The sequence below is a fragment of the Macrotis lagotis genome, chromosome 2 (assembly GCF_037893015.1).
Source record: "Macrotis lagotis isolate mMagLag1 chromosome 2, bilby.v1.9.chrom.fasta, whole genome shotgun sequence".
Taxonomy (NCBI): Eukaryota; Metazoa; Chordata; class Mammalia; order Peramelemorphia; family Peramelidae; genus Macrotis; species Macrotis lagotis.
The window spans coordinates 38,057,268-38,071,880 of NC_133659.1; the positions used below are offsets into that span (position 1 = coordinate 38,057,268).

General features: G+C 40.1%; 1 protein-coding gene across 4 annotated transcripts in view; it reads right to left on the reverse strand.

Annotated features, from left to right (window-relative positions):
- Nucleotides 1-13,031, reverse strand: part of LOC141512620 (DBIRD complex subunit ZNF326-like) — a 38,261-nt gene extending 25,230 nt beyond the window's left edge. For 2 of the 4 annotated variants that reach the window (XR_012475547.1, XR_012475546.1), the window contains exon 1: nucleotides 1,654-4,268. Coding sequence is in view for 2 of the 4 variants with exons in the window: in XM_074221701.1 (XP_074077802.1) it covers nucleotides 1,654-2,059; nucleotides 4,274-4,421; nucleotides 4,512-4,547; nucleotides 12,915-12,930 (606 nt within the window). In the remaining 2 variants the exon portion in view is untranslated. The other 2 variants (XM_074221701.1, XM_074221700.1) reach the window with 2 other exon arrangements.
- Nucleotides 13,032-14,613: the final 1,582 nt, after the last annotated feature.

Below are 14,613 nucleotides of genomic sequence, written 5' to 3' on the forward strand. Positions count from 1 at the left end.
TTTTAAATGAAAACCCACCAAAAAAAAAAACTTATTTAAAATGAAATAGGAAACCAACCAAGAAAATATTCTAATATTTTTAGCACAAGTTTTGTGATCATTTTTCAAATCTAATATCTAAAATCCCAACCATTTCCAATTCCTCTTATTTACAAAATATAATGGTAAAAGAAACATAAATATATTGTTTATTGCATACTATGCATGTGAACTCTAACCTAATTAACCACAGAACAAAGTTGCCAAAATGACTTACAGGTTCATGGTTAAAAATAATTTTCACTGATAATCCATTAAAGGTGCAATGCATTTTATATAATCATTAACTGCTAAATATGCAAAATTTTTACATAGGAACAAGTTTGTTGTGCCATTGGCTTTAACAAGCAAAGCATGTGTCTTCCTTTATGTGTTCAAAAGTATCTTCCTTTTGCAAAGAAAAATGAGCACTTGACTTTTTTAAAAAATCCATTTTAATAAAAAACAACAGATACAATATTCTTATACAACCAAGCTACAATATAACCCAATTCTACATATACTCATTATAGGACAAACTACATTATAATCCCCAATCCTCTCACTAAATTTCTTATGAATACAGGTTATAAATAAATTTTTAATTACATATTTTAAAATGAAACAATTAGGAAACCTAGCAAAAAGTACTCGTTTAAATTTTAACTTAATGCACAACAGTTTTGGTCCTGGTTTTTATTCAGTTCTTTTCAAACCTGTCTGGGATTTTCTTGGCAAAGATCCTCAGTTCATTTTACAGATGAGGAACTGAGGCAAACAGGGCTAAGTGACTTGCCCAGGATCACCCAGCTAAGTGTCTGAGCAAATTTAAACTGACATCTCCCTGACTCCAGGACTGGTAGGTACTCTATCTACTGCACCAACTAGCTGCCCCACACACTTTTTTTTGTTGTAAAATACAATCACACTGAGGCAATCAAAATATTAAAGTACCTGTAAATAATAAACTAATCTTCAGTGGTAAAACCAGTTATGGGTGGGATGGTAGAATCAACCAATGAAACATATGGCAAGAGACTGCATTATAGAAAATTAAACTGAACATCAAACAATCTATTTGACACATCTCCAAACACCCTACCATCAACCCTCTGCCCCAAAAGAGAAATTTGATTTAGCAAAAATAAAATGCTTCCAACTTTTTAGTTGTTACCGTTTAATGTGGAATTTGTTGGTAACTATGCTTACCAGAATTTATCAGCAAAACTTTTTTTGGGTCATACATTGCACCTTTAACCTACTCAAAACCTTAAAAGGTTTCAGTTACCTTTCACCATAATCCAATATCACACCAGCAAAAATGCTCGTGTTTACAAGAAAAATGCAACTCCTTTTAACCCCTTTTAGACCAAACCTGTATCATCCTCACCTTTCCAATAAAAGATTTGGGAAAACTTTATGAACCACTCCTCTCCTACCACCATTCATTTTCAAGGACATACTAGAAAACACCCTTTGGCAACTTCAGAAGAACCTGTTTACAACGCAGCTTATGCTTGTTCATAGGTACAGTGGGATGAAAACAGTGTATGATCCACGTTTAAAACTATGGTCTTGAAAGGGTTTAAAAGAGTGACTAGCAAAAAGAATCTGAAAAGATTCTGTTGTACTTACTCCTCGGCCTCGGCCTCTGCCTGTTGATGGTCCTCCAAAAGCATCATAGTTTCTGCTTCCAAACGTACTTTCAGGATAAGCAGGCGTTCCTCTCCCCCAAGAGCCTATAGGTGCAGGCTTCATATGGGGTGAAGAAGAACTGCTGTAGGAAGAGTAATTCTCTCTTCCTCTGTCCTCCATAAACCCAGGCCTCAATTTTGAACGGGAGTAAGGTGCTTCCCAGCTAGACCCGCCCTGGTTTCTACCTCCGAAAGAGTCAAGGCTATTCCGGTAGGAGTTCTCATATCGACCACCATAACTACCTCCGAAGCGGCTTTGTTCGGGTTCATTAAAATCATAGCCAGATCTGTACAGATCTCGCCCACCCAGAGAAGACCCGGAGTCGTAAGACTCGTAAGGTCCAAACCTGGAAAAGTTGCACAGTGAAGGAAAAAAAAAAGTAAGCTTACTAATGTTAGACATTTCAAAAGACAAATTATCAGTTGACATTTATCAACTAAAATTCGTTATGCTATACTGATTTGTACAATTCTGGTTTTGTTTAAACTTGATTAGGGCTGGGCAATTTGGCACATGACCAGATAGAATGTTATCTGAGTCAGCTTCTAAGAGTCAAGTTTAATAAGCCTTGACTTGATATAACTACTTCTCAATGGCTTTACAATTAAAAAGAAAATGTTTTCCTATCATTATTTAAGCCCAGCCCTAGTCTCAGAAAAAAAAAAGGCACTTGCTAAAATTCACCAGATATTCAACTGATCTTCCTTCTTTGAACTATACCTAACATTGGAACATATATAGCATTTACATCACCTTCATTTTCAATTGGGAAACTATCCTGGGCTTCTCAGACATAAGCTATATAGAACAGAAAACTGAAACTTAAGCACACCAAATTTCTATATCACAAAACTATTTAATTGCCTCTGATGCGTCTAAAATTTTGTAGGCTCTCTCTGTTAACAAATCGTTAACAATCTGCCAATTTTTGAGGTCAAGGTAAATAGTCAATCCTCAACCTCTTTCTGCTTGTAGACTACTAAGTCTAACAAATTCAAAAGGATAAGGTACATAATATGACTGAAAACATCCATCTCCAATACATGCCCTCTACCTATGAAATTGCAAGGCAGATGAGAAAGGCTATGCATTGTGAATGACGAATCATACATGTCATCAATTACTTTAAAAATAATTTCCTGGCCAAAAAAAAAAGGTTACAGTCCCCTGAAACTACCCTATAGAGAGGAATACATAATCTCCTCTCAGTTTTAATCAGAACTTCAACAGAAATCAAAAGAAGAAAAAAATCTTTGTCATCATACAAATTAAACACATAAATCACTCATATTTATATAAACAGACTAATTGCCAAGAAACATGATTTACAAGTATTGCTTAATATTGTATTAAGAAATTAGGTTTATGAAGAAAAGTTGAAGTTACACGTGAAAACAACACAAAATGTCTACAGAAATATTCAATGCACATTTTCATGCAATATAGTAATAATAGACATTTTAAAACATTAAGGCATCTTACATTATTTCAATCATTTGCAGATTACTAAATGGAAGGTACTATTTATTTCAGAAACCCATCAAGTTCCAAAAAAATTGGTTTTTCCCCTCGATAAGAACTGACAACTATCAAAACACTAAGAGAGGCAGCACCTATTAACAGGGAAAAAGTGATAATAAATCCAGTCTATCACCAAAGAACCCAGTCCCTACAAATTGGGAATGAGAATACCAGTTTCCCTTCCCTCCAATTTACTTTTACTCACATTCAATAGGATGCTTTATGCCTTAAGGGACAGTAGATCCCCTTTTGTCCAGAATGTGATTAACCTAAACCTTATTGGGGGGGGGGTCAACTAAAAGCTTAAGTCATACATAGTAGCAACATTTGAATATAACTAATACTATGCCTAAATTAAAAATAAGCAAGTATGCTATTTATCAAAAAAATATATGTTTTTGGTAAGCAGTACCTGCCAATAAAATAACCTGGATATGATTTAAATAAAAGAAAAAGTTTAAAATTAAAATATATTCTTGGAAATATACATTAAAATAAAAAACATGAAAAACTATCTTAAGTATGTTCCTTAGATGTAAAATAATGCTAAACAAGTTTACATAAAATCATCCTAGTTAAAAATGCTTTGCTGTTTTTCCTACCACTCCCACTTAAGCATAGATTGAGAAAAATAATTAACAAAGCTTTAAAAAAATTAATGCTACTTATAAAAGCACTAAAATTATCTTTGTTCACAGTTGATCGAAGCACTTGGTAAGTAGATAACGGTTAAAATCAAGTTGGCACTTGATTTGATTAGTAGACAATGGTTTAAATTAAGCTCCACTTTAGAAAGACATTAAGATATTTTATAAACATTCCTATTTTTTTTTAGTTATATAGGACTTCCCAGAAACCAAAGGTTAGAGTATATTTTTTTACTCATTATACCTTTTAGACAGTCAAGGTAAGTTTTCAATTCGTCAGTTTGCTGACAAGTATCAGCCAATACACCTACGAAACACTTAAGTTAAAAGATTTTATTCTGAATCTTAAATTAAACTATGGAATCATTTGGTCAAGTGATTAAGTCATTTACCTGCTACCACCACCACCGCCGCCGCCGCCGCCACCACCACCACCGCCACCACCACCACTATGACTGTCCATGTCATAGGACTGATTTAGGTAGGAGTCCATGGACCTTGGACCCCCATAGGAGCCATGGCCATAGTCACGATCCATCCCTATAAAAATTAAAAAAGAAACTAAATTAAGCTCACTTTTACTGCTAGGGTTATGAAGAATTTTTAAATAAAAATTTTTAAGTTTCAAACCTCCATAAAATCCATGGCCATAATCTCGATTTATTCCTAAAAGAGAAGGAAAAAAATCAGTACTGCTCATTCTAAATGCGAGAGTTTGTTTCTAACACTTGATACAAATTCCAGACCAATACAAAATGAGCTGTCCTTTGCATCTGACCCTGGAACTCATTCTGTTTACGAATTTCAAAAATTAAAAGTGCACAGTTCACTCCCAGCATGCTGATAAGCATTAAAGACAAATAACAAATTAAACAAAAAAAAAATAGCTCCATCAGAATTTCCTAGATAATTTATCTTTCTGTAAAAGGAAATTGTTCTTTTTATATATCTTATGATTTGCTTAAAATAATTCAAACTGTCATGACTCAAATGTTCTGAAAACCTCCTTTTAGACAAAAATTACAACTTCTGCCTTCTATTATCTCCTGGTCCTTCAAATTAAGAATGAAATTCCTAGCAATATAATTATTTTAAGATTCCGCAACAGATGTAAGCAGCAATTCACTTTTTGGTCTTAGGACCCCTTAAACATTCTTAAAAATTATTAAGGACTCCCAAAGAATTTTTGTTTATGTAGGTTATATGATCATTTACTATTAGAAATTAAAATAATTCAAAATTATTGTGAAAAAATGATTTTCATAATTATTGGAACCCCTGAGAGGATCTCAGGCCACCAATTAGTTAGCAGGCCATACTTGGGACATTATTAGGTAATGTTGTGGATATACCTGGCCTGGCAGGATCATGTAAGCTCAAATCCAACCTTCAAAGACTTCCTGTGTGAAACTGGGCAAGTCATTTCACCTTAGTAAACCTCAAGTTTCCTCACCTGTAAAATGGGGACAACAGAGCTTACCCCCCAGGACTGTTTTGAGGATCAAAGGGAATAAAAATGTAAAGATCTCTGGCAAACAGTAAGCACTATATAAGTAGTAGATATGATGATGATGATGGATGTTGAAACTAAAGGTTCTAAGGAATCATTAGACTACAATCCTCCTAAGCCTACCTCTGACCCTGAGGAAGTATAATGAATAAGAAGATACCATGTTTGAAATCACTATTTAAATTATAACACCATACTATGACCGAAGGATTACAAAATTGTATAATCTTGAATTCATTAATATCCCTACTAGGTCTATATCCCAAAGAGATCACAAAGAAGGGGAAAAGACACACATGTGCAAAGATATTTATAGCAGTTCTTTTTGTAGAAGAAAAGAATTGGAAATTGAAAGGATGCCCATCAATGGGGAAACGGCTAAACAAATTGTGATATATGAAATCTGAACAATTCTTTAAGAAATCATCAGCAGGCTGAATTCAGAAAAACCTGGAAAGACTTATGTGAACTGATGCTGTATGAAGTGAGCATTGTACACATTTAACAGTGACATCATGTGGTGGTTAACTATGATGGATTTGGCTTGTCTCCCCAGTCGAACACACAAAGGCTATTCTAAGACTCCATTTAAAAAAATTAAAGAGAACCAATAGATAACTTTTAGCTTCATATACTTGACAATTGCAAAAAAAAAAAGATTAGTCACCACCTAACATGTCTTATAACTATCCCCTACTACAGAACAGCACACACAAGACAAATGTTTTAATGAAAAAAAATCCTATTTTAAACCTTAGATTCCAATTATTCAAAACCACCCCTGACCAAAATAGATAAACATTTTTACCCTTAAAAAATTCTGCATTTCACTTCATAGGACATTCTTGGAGCTGGTTGAGTGACTTGGGAGGTAGGAAGAAGGTGTTTTAGAAACAGTCTACGTTCTAGTTCCATTTTTAAATTGTCTGAATCTGTCCTCAAGCTGCTGTTATGGAACTTCTATTTAGGACAAATATTCCCCAGGGTATCTTAAATCAAGTACCCTAATCCTGTCCTTTTTCGGTCCAGAAAGTGTGGCATAATGACTAGAGGAGGTGTCAAAAACAGGGATCTGGCCAGAACCAGATCAAAATAACAATAATAAAAAATGGTAGGGGCAGCTAGGTGGCATAGTGGATAATCACAGCACTTGGTAAGTAGATAACGGTTAAAATCAAGTTGGCACTTGATTGGCCTTGGAGTCAGGAGTACCTGGGTTCAAATCTGGTCTCAGACAATTAATAATTACCTAGCTGTGTGGCCTTGGGCAAGCCACTTAACCCCGTTTGCCTTGCAAAAACCTAAAAAAAAAAAAAAGGTGAACAAGTCACATGGTAAGAACAAAACATGATTAAAGAGCAGTCAATATGCTCACTGACATGGGTCTATACATTTAAAAAAAAAATCAAAAATACAAGAATGTAGTATATTTAGACGTTACCTTGTAAATGATATACCAGAGAACAAGGGCAAGCAGCACACAGGCAAAGAACACACAATGAACAGATCACAGATGCATTAAAGTAAAAACTGTGGGCTTGTTTTTTGTAAAGAAATGTATAAATAATAACTTGGTATGCCTAGATTAAAAAAAATGCAAATGTCAGATAATTTCCCTCTCAAGTTTCCCAATTTTTGCTTGATAATCTTTAATAAATAATCATCTATTTAAAGTTACAAAATTAACTTAAAAGTTTATCACTGCTTTAAAATATGTAATATACTATTTGCCTGACCAATTCTTTCCCTTAACTGGTTAATCTACTCTCAGACAACACAAGGACCTGCTCTCACAGTTTCTCTTCTCTTTATATTCTCTCCCCTGGCAATGTCAGATAGTGAATAAACTTGTATTAAGTTCCTCCTATGTTCTAGGTGTTAGAGATACAAATACTAACAAAACAGTCTGCCCTCAAGGAGTTTACCATTTAATTAGGAAAGACAACACAAAGCAAGAAGCAGTGTAGAAAAGTCTCAGCATGGTCCATGATGAAATCTGTTCTGTGCAAATGAGTCCTTTAGGAAGTCCTTGACATCAGGGAGGTGATGCCATGACAAGCACATGAACTGGATTTGAGTAAGGGGGATATTGTGCTAAGTCAACAACCTCACTTTCTCCTCCATAGTCATCTGAATCCAGTGCCAGATTGGAATCAGGGTGCCTGAAGATGGCCCTGGATGTGAGACAATCAGAGTTAATGACTTGCCCAAGGTCACACAGCTAGTGAGTATCAAGTATTTGAGGCATTGGATTCAAACTCCTATCCTCCTGACTCCAAGGACAGTGCTCTATCCACCGCGCCACATAGCTGCGGATGGGTGGGAAAGGAAGAAATGACTGACTGGTCTAAAAGTCTGCAATGGAGGCTGTAGGAGGAGCTCTTTGTTCCACAGTCCAGCCCAGTAATCAGAAGGGCAGAGGATACACCAAGGGTACAAGTTTGAGTGCCAAAGTTGATCCTGTCAACTAGCATCTAGCCTGTGGGGAGCTGGAGGCCACACAGCAGGCTAGGGACAGAAGAGACTGGCCACAAACAGAAGATTAATTTCCAAGTGGGAAAAACAAAGCCCGCAAGTAGAAGCCTCCCTCCTAAGAAGGGCTTAACCTGCTGAGGCTGGAGCCACTTATATACAAGAGAGGGGCTGGCTCACAACACAATCACTCTGAGGTATTGAGACAGTTTTCATGGTTGGCATTTCTAGGAACAATACAGGCATTCTTGGGTCCCGTGGGAAAAGCTGCTGTCTCAAGTCTTGAGGAGTACTCAAGTACCCTGTGGGGTATAGAACCGAAGTCCTGTGATGAGAACAGGAGGGCAATACCTGGCAGTTACTGGATTGTGAACATATGATAGATGGCCCTGGGAAACCAGGGGGAGCTAAAACCCTCCCAGGTGCAGGTCCAAGCAATACACTTTGCAAAGGGTAGGGCACAAAGAATTGTTATGCCAAACTCAGGAAACAGCCAGATTGCTCAGGGAAACAGTAGCTTTAAAATTTCTCCCTTTTAATCAAAGGGAAGGGATCTGAGAGAAGCTTCTACTTCCAATCTCATAGGATGATGAATTTCCTGATGATGTCATTTCTGAAGCCTGAGTTTTCAAAGGGATAAGCAGGGTTTGGAATGAAGAAGGGCATGGACCATCTCTGAAAGGAGGCTTTGAGTGGAGCTCCTGATTCCAAATCTCCCCTACATTTGACTTCTCTTAGCTCAGATCATACATTTGTTTGCTGCCCAATACCATAATTATAAGCTATTCAACCTCACCTGTCTAAAATAACTGAAATCAGCCCCTTCTCTGTCAAATCAGACTTCAACCCAATGGAAACTGCCATTCTTCCAATCACTCCAGACCTTTGCTTCACCTATTCCCTCTCCCTCACCCTACTCACATCCCCCAGGGGCCAGATTCTACCACAGAATTATCCTCATCCACTACTCTCCACTCATACAGTTAACTGCCATAGCTCCAAACTCACTTCACTACTTTCCCTTAAACTAATAAAAAACTAACTGGTTTCCCTGCCTCCAATTTCTACCCTTTGCAGTTCAAGGCTGCCAAAATCATTTGTCAATGCACAGATTTTTAATGCATAATCCCTTTTTCTCATAGGATAAAATATATGTTCCTTAGTTTTACATTTAAGACTGGGTCCAATTTATCTTGGGTTCAACCTAATTCTCCGTTTTTCAGGTTTCCATTCACACACCGAATATCACTGCCAAAACTAATCATAGGAAAGTTTATCCAGTCTTCTCCCATTTCTATGCAATTATACAGATGGTCTTCAATGTCTCCTTCCAAATCTTAAGATGTATATTGAAATCCTCTTAATTCAAGGTCCAGATCAGAAGTCATTTTCTCCTTTAAGCCTTCCTTGAGTCCCCTGCCCTAAATTAAAAATAATTTCTCTATCTTAAATGCTCTTAAGACTACATTGTTTGGGAGGAAGAAAGAGACAGCTTAGGTGGAGCAATGGATATCACACCAGCCCTGGAGTCATGAGGATCTCAGTTCAAATCCAGCTTCAAGAACTTAATAATTGCCTAGCTGTGTGACTTTGGGCAAGTCACTTTAACCCTGTTGCCTTAAATAAATAAAATTTTTCTTAAAAGAGATTACATTTTCTGAATCTCTCCCTTGATCCCTATCACAGCCTACCTTGTATCACATCAATTTGTATTTCTATTTGATCCCTTTATTAGAATGTAGTCACTATATTCTTGGGAAAGTGCTGTTTTTCATTTTTGAGTCCAGCAGAATGAGAGCTCCTTAAAGAATAGGGCTCACTCTTCATTTTGTCTTTCTGTCTAAAACTCCAGAAAGGTGCTTTTATTGAAAGCCAGAAGGAACTTCAGAGGCCATTTGGCCCAATTCTACTTCACATATGAGGAAAAAAAGGCAAAGACATACTAAGTAACACAGGAAGCATCAGAGGCAGAATATGAACCCAGACCCTCTGACTCAGGTCCCTTTCCCTCTATTAAACGGCATCCTCTTAAGAGACATAAATGCTAGGTAAACTGAAATCAGTTCAAATCCCCAGACTACCCTTACCCTTTGCATTTATTTTGTTGAAATGAGTCATCTGAGACGTGAAGATGGTTAAGAATTCAACTTTGCATTCATTTAACATTTACTATGTGGCAGACATTGTGCTAAACACTGGAAATACAAAGAAAGGGGAACACAGTCCTGCCCTCAAGGAGCTCATAATTTAATGAAGGAAACAACCCAAGAACAATATGCAAATATATACAAGATAACTTGGTGGGAATAGTATGACACATCTGAATGCATTTGATAATGAGATCCCTTGGAAAAATTAAAACCTACCACAGCTCAAATTTCATTACAACAAAAAGTTGTCAAACACCAAAAGATCCCCAAGCCCCACTCAGAAATATATTTACTTAAAACAGCAGCCAACACAGAAAAACTCCCTAACAAATCAAAGAGTTGTAACTTCTACAGCAGCAAGAGATATTCCACAACAAAGGTGCCTACCTAGAAAACCCTCAACACCTGTGTTAGAAAATAGAAATGAGATAAGTGGTTTAAATTTAGTAAATCAATTAAACAAATATTCATTAATTATATATTATATCCAAAATATTGTTAGGCGATGAATATACTAATTTAAAAAAGGTCACCCTCCAATAGTTTTTTGTTTTAGGGCAAAAAGAAGAAAGGAGGAGAAAATGTTTAAAAGGAAGCCCTCCAATAGCAAATGCAGATGGTGAAGTGAATTAAATATTTGAGGCCTAGATTAACAATCCTCTCAAGAGTAGGGAGTTCCTAACCTGAGGGATCTGTGAATAGGGTTTTATTTTAAATTTTAATGACTTTTTGAAACACTATCAAGTTTCCTTGGTGAATCTAAAATAATGATTCAAAGAAGAGGTCCTCAGGCTTCAACAGACTGCCACAGAACACAGGAGTTCATGACACATAAAAGCGAAGAGCTCCTTTGTTAGAGGCAGTGTCAGTTGAGTAGTGGACTAGGCTTGGGAGTAGAGATCTAGATTCAAATATCACTTCATTTACTGGCTGTGTTGACCTGGAGCAAATTGTTTAACTTACTAAGTCATAGTTTAGTGATGATCTAAGTAGGAAGAGAGTTCTCTACCTGAGGTAATGACAGTTCCTCTATTGCCTAATAAAACCCCTTAAAAATCAGAATGCAATGTGACAGTGGGGGAAAAAAAGCAAGAATTTTGGAATAAGATCATCTGGGTTCAACTCCTGGCTTTGTGAGGGAGAGTGAGCAAGTCAACTTCCTTAAGCCTCAGTTTCTCTAACTATAAAATGGATATAGTATTATTATATGGAAACTCCTTTGTAAACCATGAAGCTTTAAATGCTATATAAGAACATAATCAAAAAAGGTAATTTGATAGAAAAGTCAGTCTACTTTTAAAATTTATTTTGTAATATTTTATTTTTCTATAATTATATATTAAACAATTTAACAGTTTTTTTTAAGTTTTGAGTTCCAAATAAACTCATTATTTGATAAGAACTGCTGTTATAAAATGTAAAACTGTAGAGAAGAAATTAGTTATAAGGCCACTAGGTGGTGCATCCGCGATGGAAGTCAGGAGGCCTTGAGTTCAAATCTACCCTCAATCGCCTAATGATGACTTAGCTGTGTGACCTTGGGCAAGTCACTCAACCCCATTGCCTTGCAACCACCACCACCCCCACCCCGCAAAAAAAAAAAAAAAGGAAATTAGATCTAGGTCCACATCGCACACTTTATACCAAAATATAGACAAAAGCTAAGGGAAGAATTTAGGACCAAAATAAGATAAAGAGAGAATTACAAAATGTAAAATGGATCATTTTGATTATATAAAATTTGAAAATTTTTGTTATATGTAGAAACAATGAAGATAAAATTAAAAAGGAAAAAACTGGAGGGGGGAGGAATTTTGCAATGAGTGTTTCTGATAAAGGTCTCATTTTTCAGAGAACTGAGTCTGATTTAGGAGAATATGCCTAACACGAACAAAAATGTTATCAAAACACTACCTACTTCCCCAGCAAAAATAATCGCACTACAACTGATTGCTTGAAGGTTGCTGGCGCTGTGTCAGACGCTGTAGGAGGGACCCTTTATTTAATAATGGGTGGACAGCGGCTCTGGAGTCAGGAGGTGGCCTCTGACACACACAGTGCAAGCATGCCATCCCGGCAGACTCCAATCACCCCCTGGGCAGTGTTCTGCACTCATGAAACCTGTTCTGCCCCTGTGTGAGCCTGGTTTAATTTCTGCGTTTCAGACGAGAAAGTTCGGGAGTTCTCTGTGATCCACAACGTCGGAGGGGAGCTCTGAATGCAGGCCTCAGGAACACGTCCATCCCATCCCAAGGCTACGGCTCCGGCGGGCCGCGCTTCACAAAACACTGCGTTCCTCCTCGGCCAAGGTCTCCAGCCCGGGAGTTTGAGGATTACGGCCTCAAGTGCAGCCGCCCCCGGGCAGCGGGCTGGGGTGTGCCCGGGGCCGAATCCCGTCCTTGGCAACGTGATATCCCAACAGCCGGGGCGACTGCGGGCCCTTGTGCCCTGTCGCTCCTCACCAGCCCAGAATCGGGCCCTGGTGGAAAGGGCCACGAAAGGGACACACTCTCGGGAAACTCAACCCTGCCACCTTTTTTAAGAGAATGCCAAAGGCGGGCGCCCCGGGAAGGGCATCCTACTAAAATGGCGCGCTTCCCGTGCCAGGCTGCCCGCTGGCCTCCCGCTGGGTGCGGACGTCTGCCCGGGGCGGCGCCCCCTGCCCGCCGGCGCGGCCCCCGCCCCCCGCCCCCCGCGCCGGACCCGTGTCCTGGGCGGAGGTCTTGTGAGCCGTGTATTGGGGGGACGTGTGTGACCCCCCCGCGCCCCCCCCCCGGCCGCAGGCCGCTCCCCGCCCCCTCCCCGGGCGGCCCAGGCCCGGGCGCGGGGCGCAGCCCCCCACGCAGCCGCGGCGTCCACAGGCGGCCCGGGGGGTCCCGCGCCGCCACGCCGGGGCCTCACCTTCGTCGTAGTCCATGGCGGGCGCGTCGGGCCGGGGGGCCGCGCTGCGGGCGGCCGGGGGGGCGGAGGCGGCGCGGGAGGACGCGCTCACCTCGGGCGCCTCCCGCAACAATGAGGCCGGCGGGGCGGGGCGGGCGGGGCGGGGCCGGAAGGGGTCACCGGGCCGGCGCGGCCCGCGATTGGCGGAGATGCGCGTGGAGGGGGCGGGGCCCGGGGCGGGGAGCAGGCGAGTGCCAGAGCTAGAGGGGCGGGGGCGGGGCGCGCGGGGGCGCCTGGGAAGGAGGGGGCGGGGCGCCCCGAGGCAGGCCGGGCCGCGCCTTCCCGCGCGTGCGCGTGCCCACGGACAACAGGCCGGCACGTGTGTGCCCGCCGGGAAAGCCTGCCCTCCAGGCCTTCTTTAGCATTCACATCCGCTCGTTCTGCCGAAGGTTCTAGAAGCGCTAGGCCTCGGGAACCGCTTTGGCCTTTGGCATCGCATAGGAGAGCACCCACTCCCGTTCCCATTCCCCCGAAGAGCTGCCTTGGCTTTAAACACGAGAGGGGCCCCGCTGCTGCCCTTCGCACCCCTTCATTGCCTGCTCCATCTCTCCCAAGGGGCGACTCTGAATTAAATCCAGTCATCCTGCCCTCCTCAAGTTCACGGCACACCAGACGTTCCCTGTTTGACTGGGTCCATAGGCCTGGCAGATGCCGATGAACTTCATCCTTTTAACATTCACCTTTTCTTGCCTCACAGAAGCACCTGAATCTGACCGCCTTTGGCCCTTGGCCCAGCCTCTTCATTGGAACCGGAGCTGTCCTTCATAGCGGCCCTCCTCTCTTCCCCAGTAACTGCTGGGCACCTTCCAACTTGAGGGGCTCATCTTCCGATGCCAGTTATCATTTAATACCATCCGTGGGGTTTTCTCTTGTTTCCCTCTCCAGTAGATCACCTTTTGTCAAAACTCCCCACCATGCCCTGCCCGTCTTATTTAGCCCTGCACTGCATAACTTGTAGGGTCGTTGGCCCTTCTGTCACAAGGCAGAAAGGGGACTCTACACAAGGCCATTCCCAAATGATCAATACTGAAATCAGATTGATTATATACTTTGCAACAAAAATTAGAAAAGCTCTATAAATCAGTTAACTGTGAGTCAGGTTATGAACTACTTATTATAAATTTCAGACTTAAATTGATGGGAAACCATGAGACCGTGAACCAAATAATATATCCCTAATGAATATGAAGTAATGCAGTACATGTAAGGAAGTAATGAATACATTTAAGGAACTAGATCTGATAGGAGTGCCGTAAGGACCTTGGACAGAGGTTCATACTATTGTACAGGAGGGAGCCACAACCATTTCCCAAAGAAAAGGAAAAGCAAGAAAGCAATATGAATCTCTGATGAGGTTTTACAAATAGCTGAAAAAGGAGAGAAAAAGGTAAATGAGATAGTGACAGATATACTCAACTGAATATAAAATTCCAGAGATTAGCAAGAAAAGATCAGGTTTTTCTTAAATTAGCAATGCAAAGTAATAGAAGAAAAATAATAGAATGGGGAAAAACAAGAAATATCTTCAGGAAAATTATAGATAAAAAAGGGAAAGTTTCATATAAAAATGGCCATGATAAAGGAATTTAAAAGAAGTAGAATAGATTAAGAAGAGGGCAAGATTACACAACAGAACTTTAAAGACCTTAACTGCACAGAT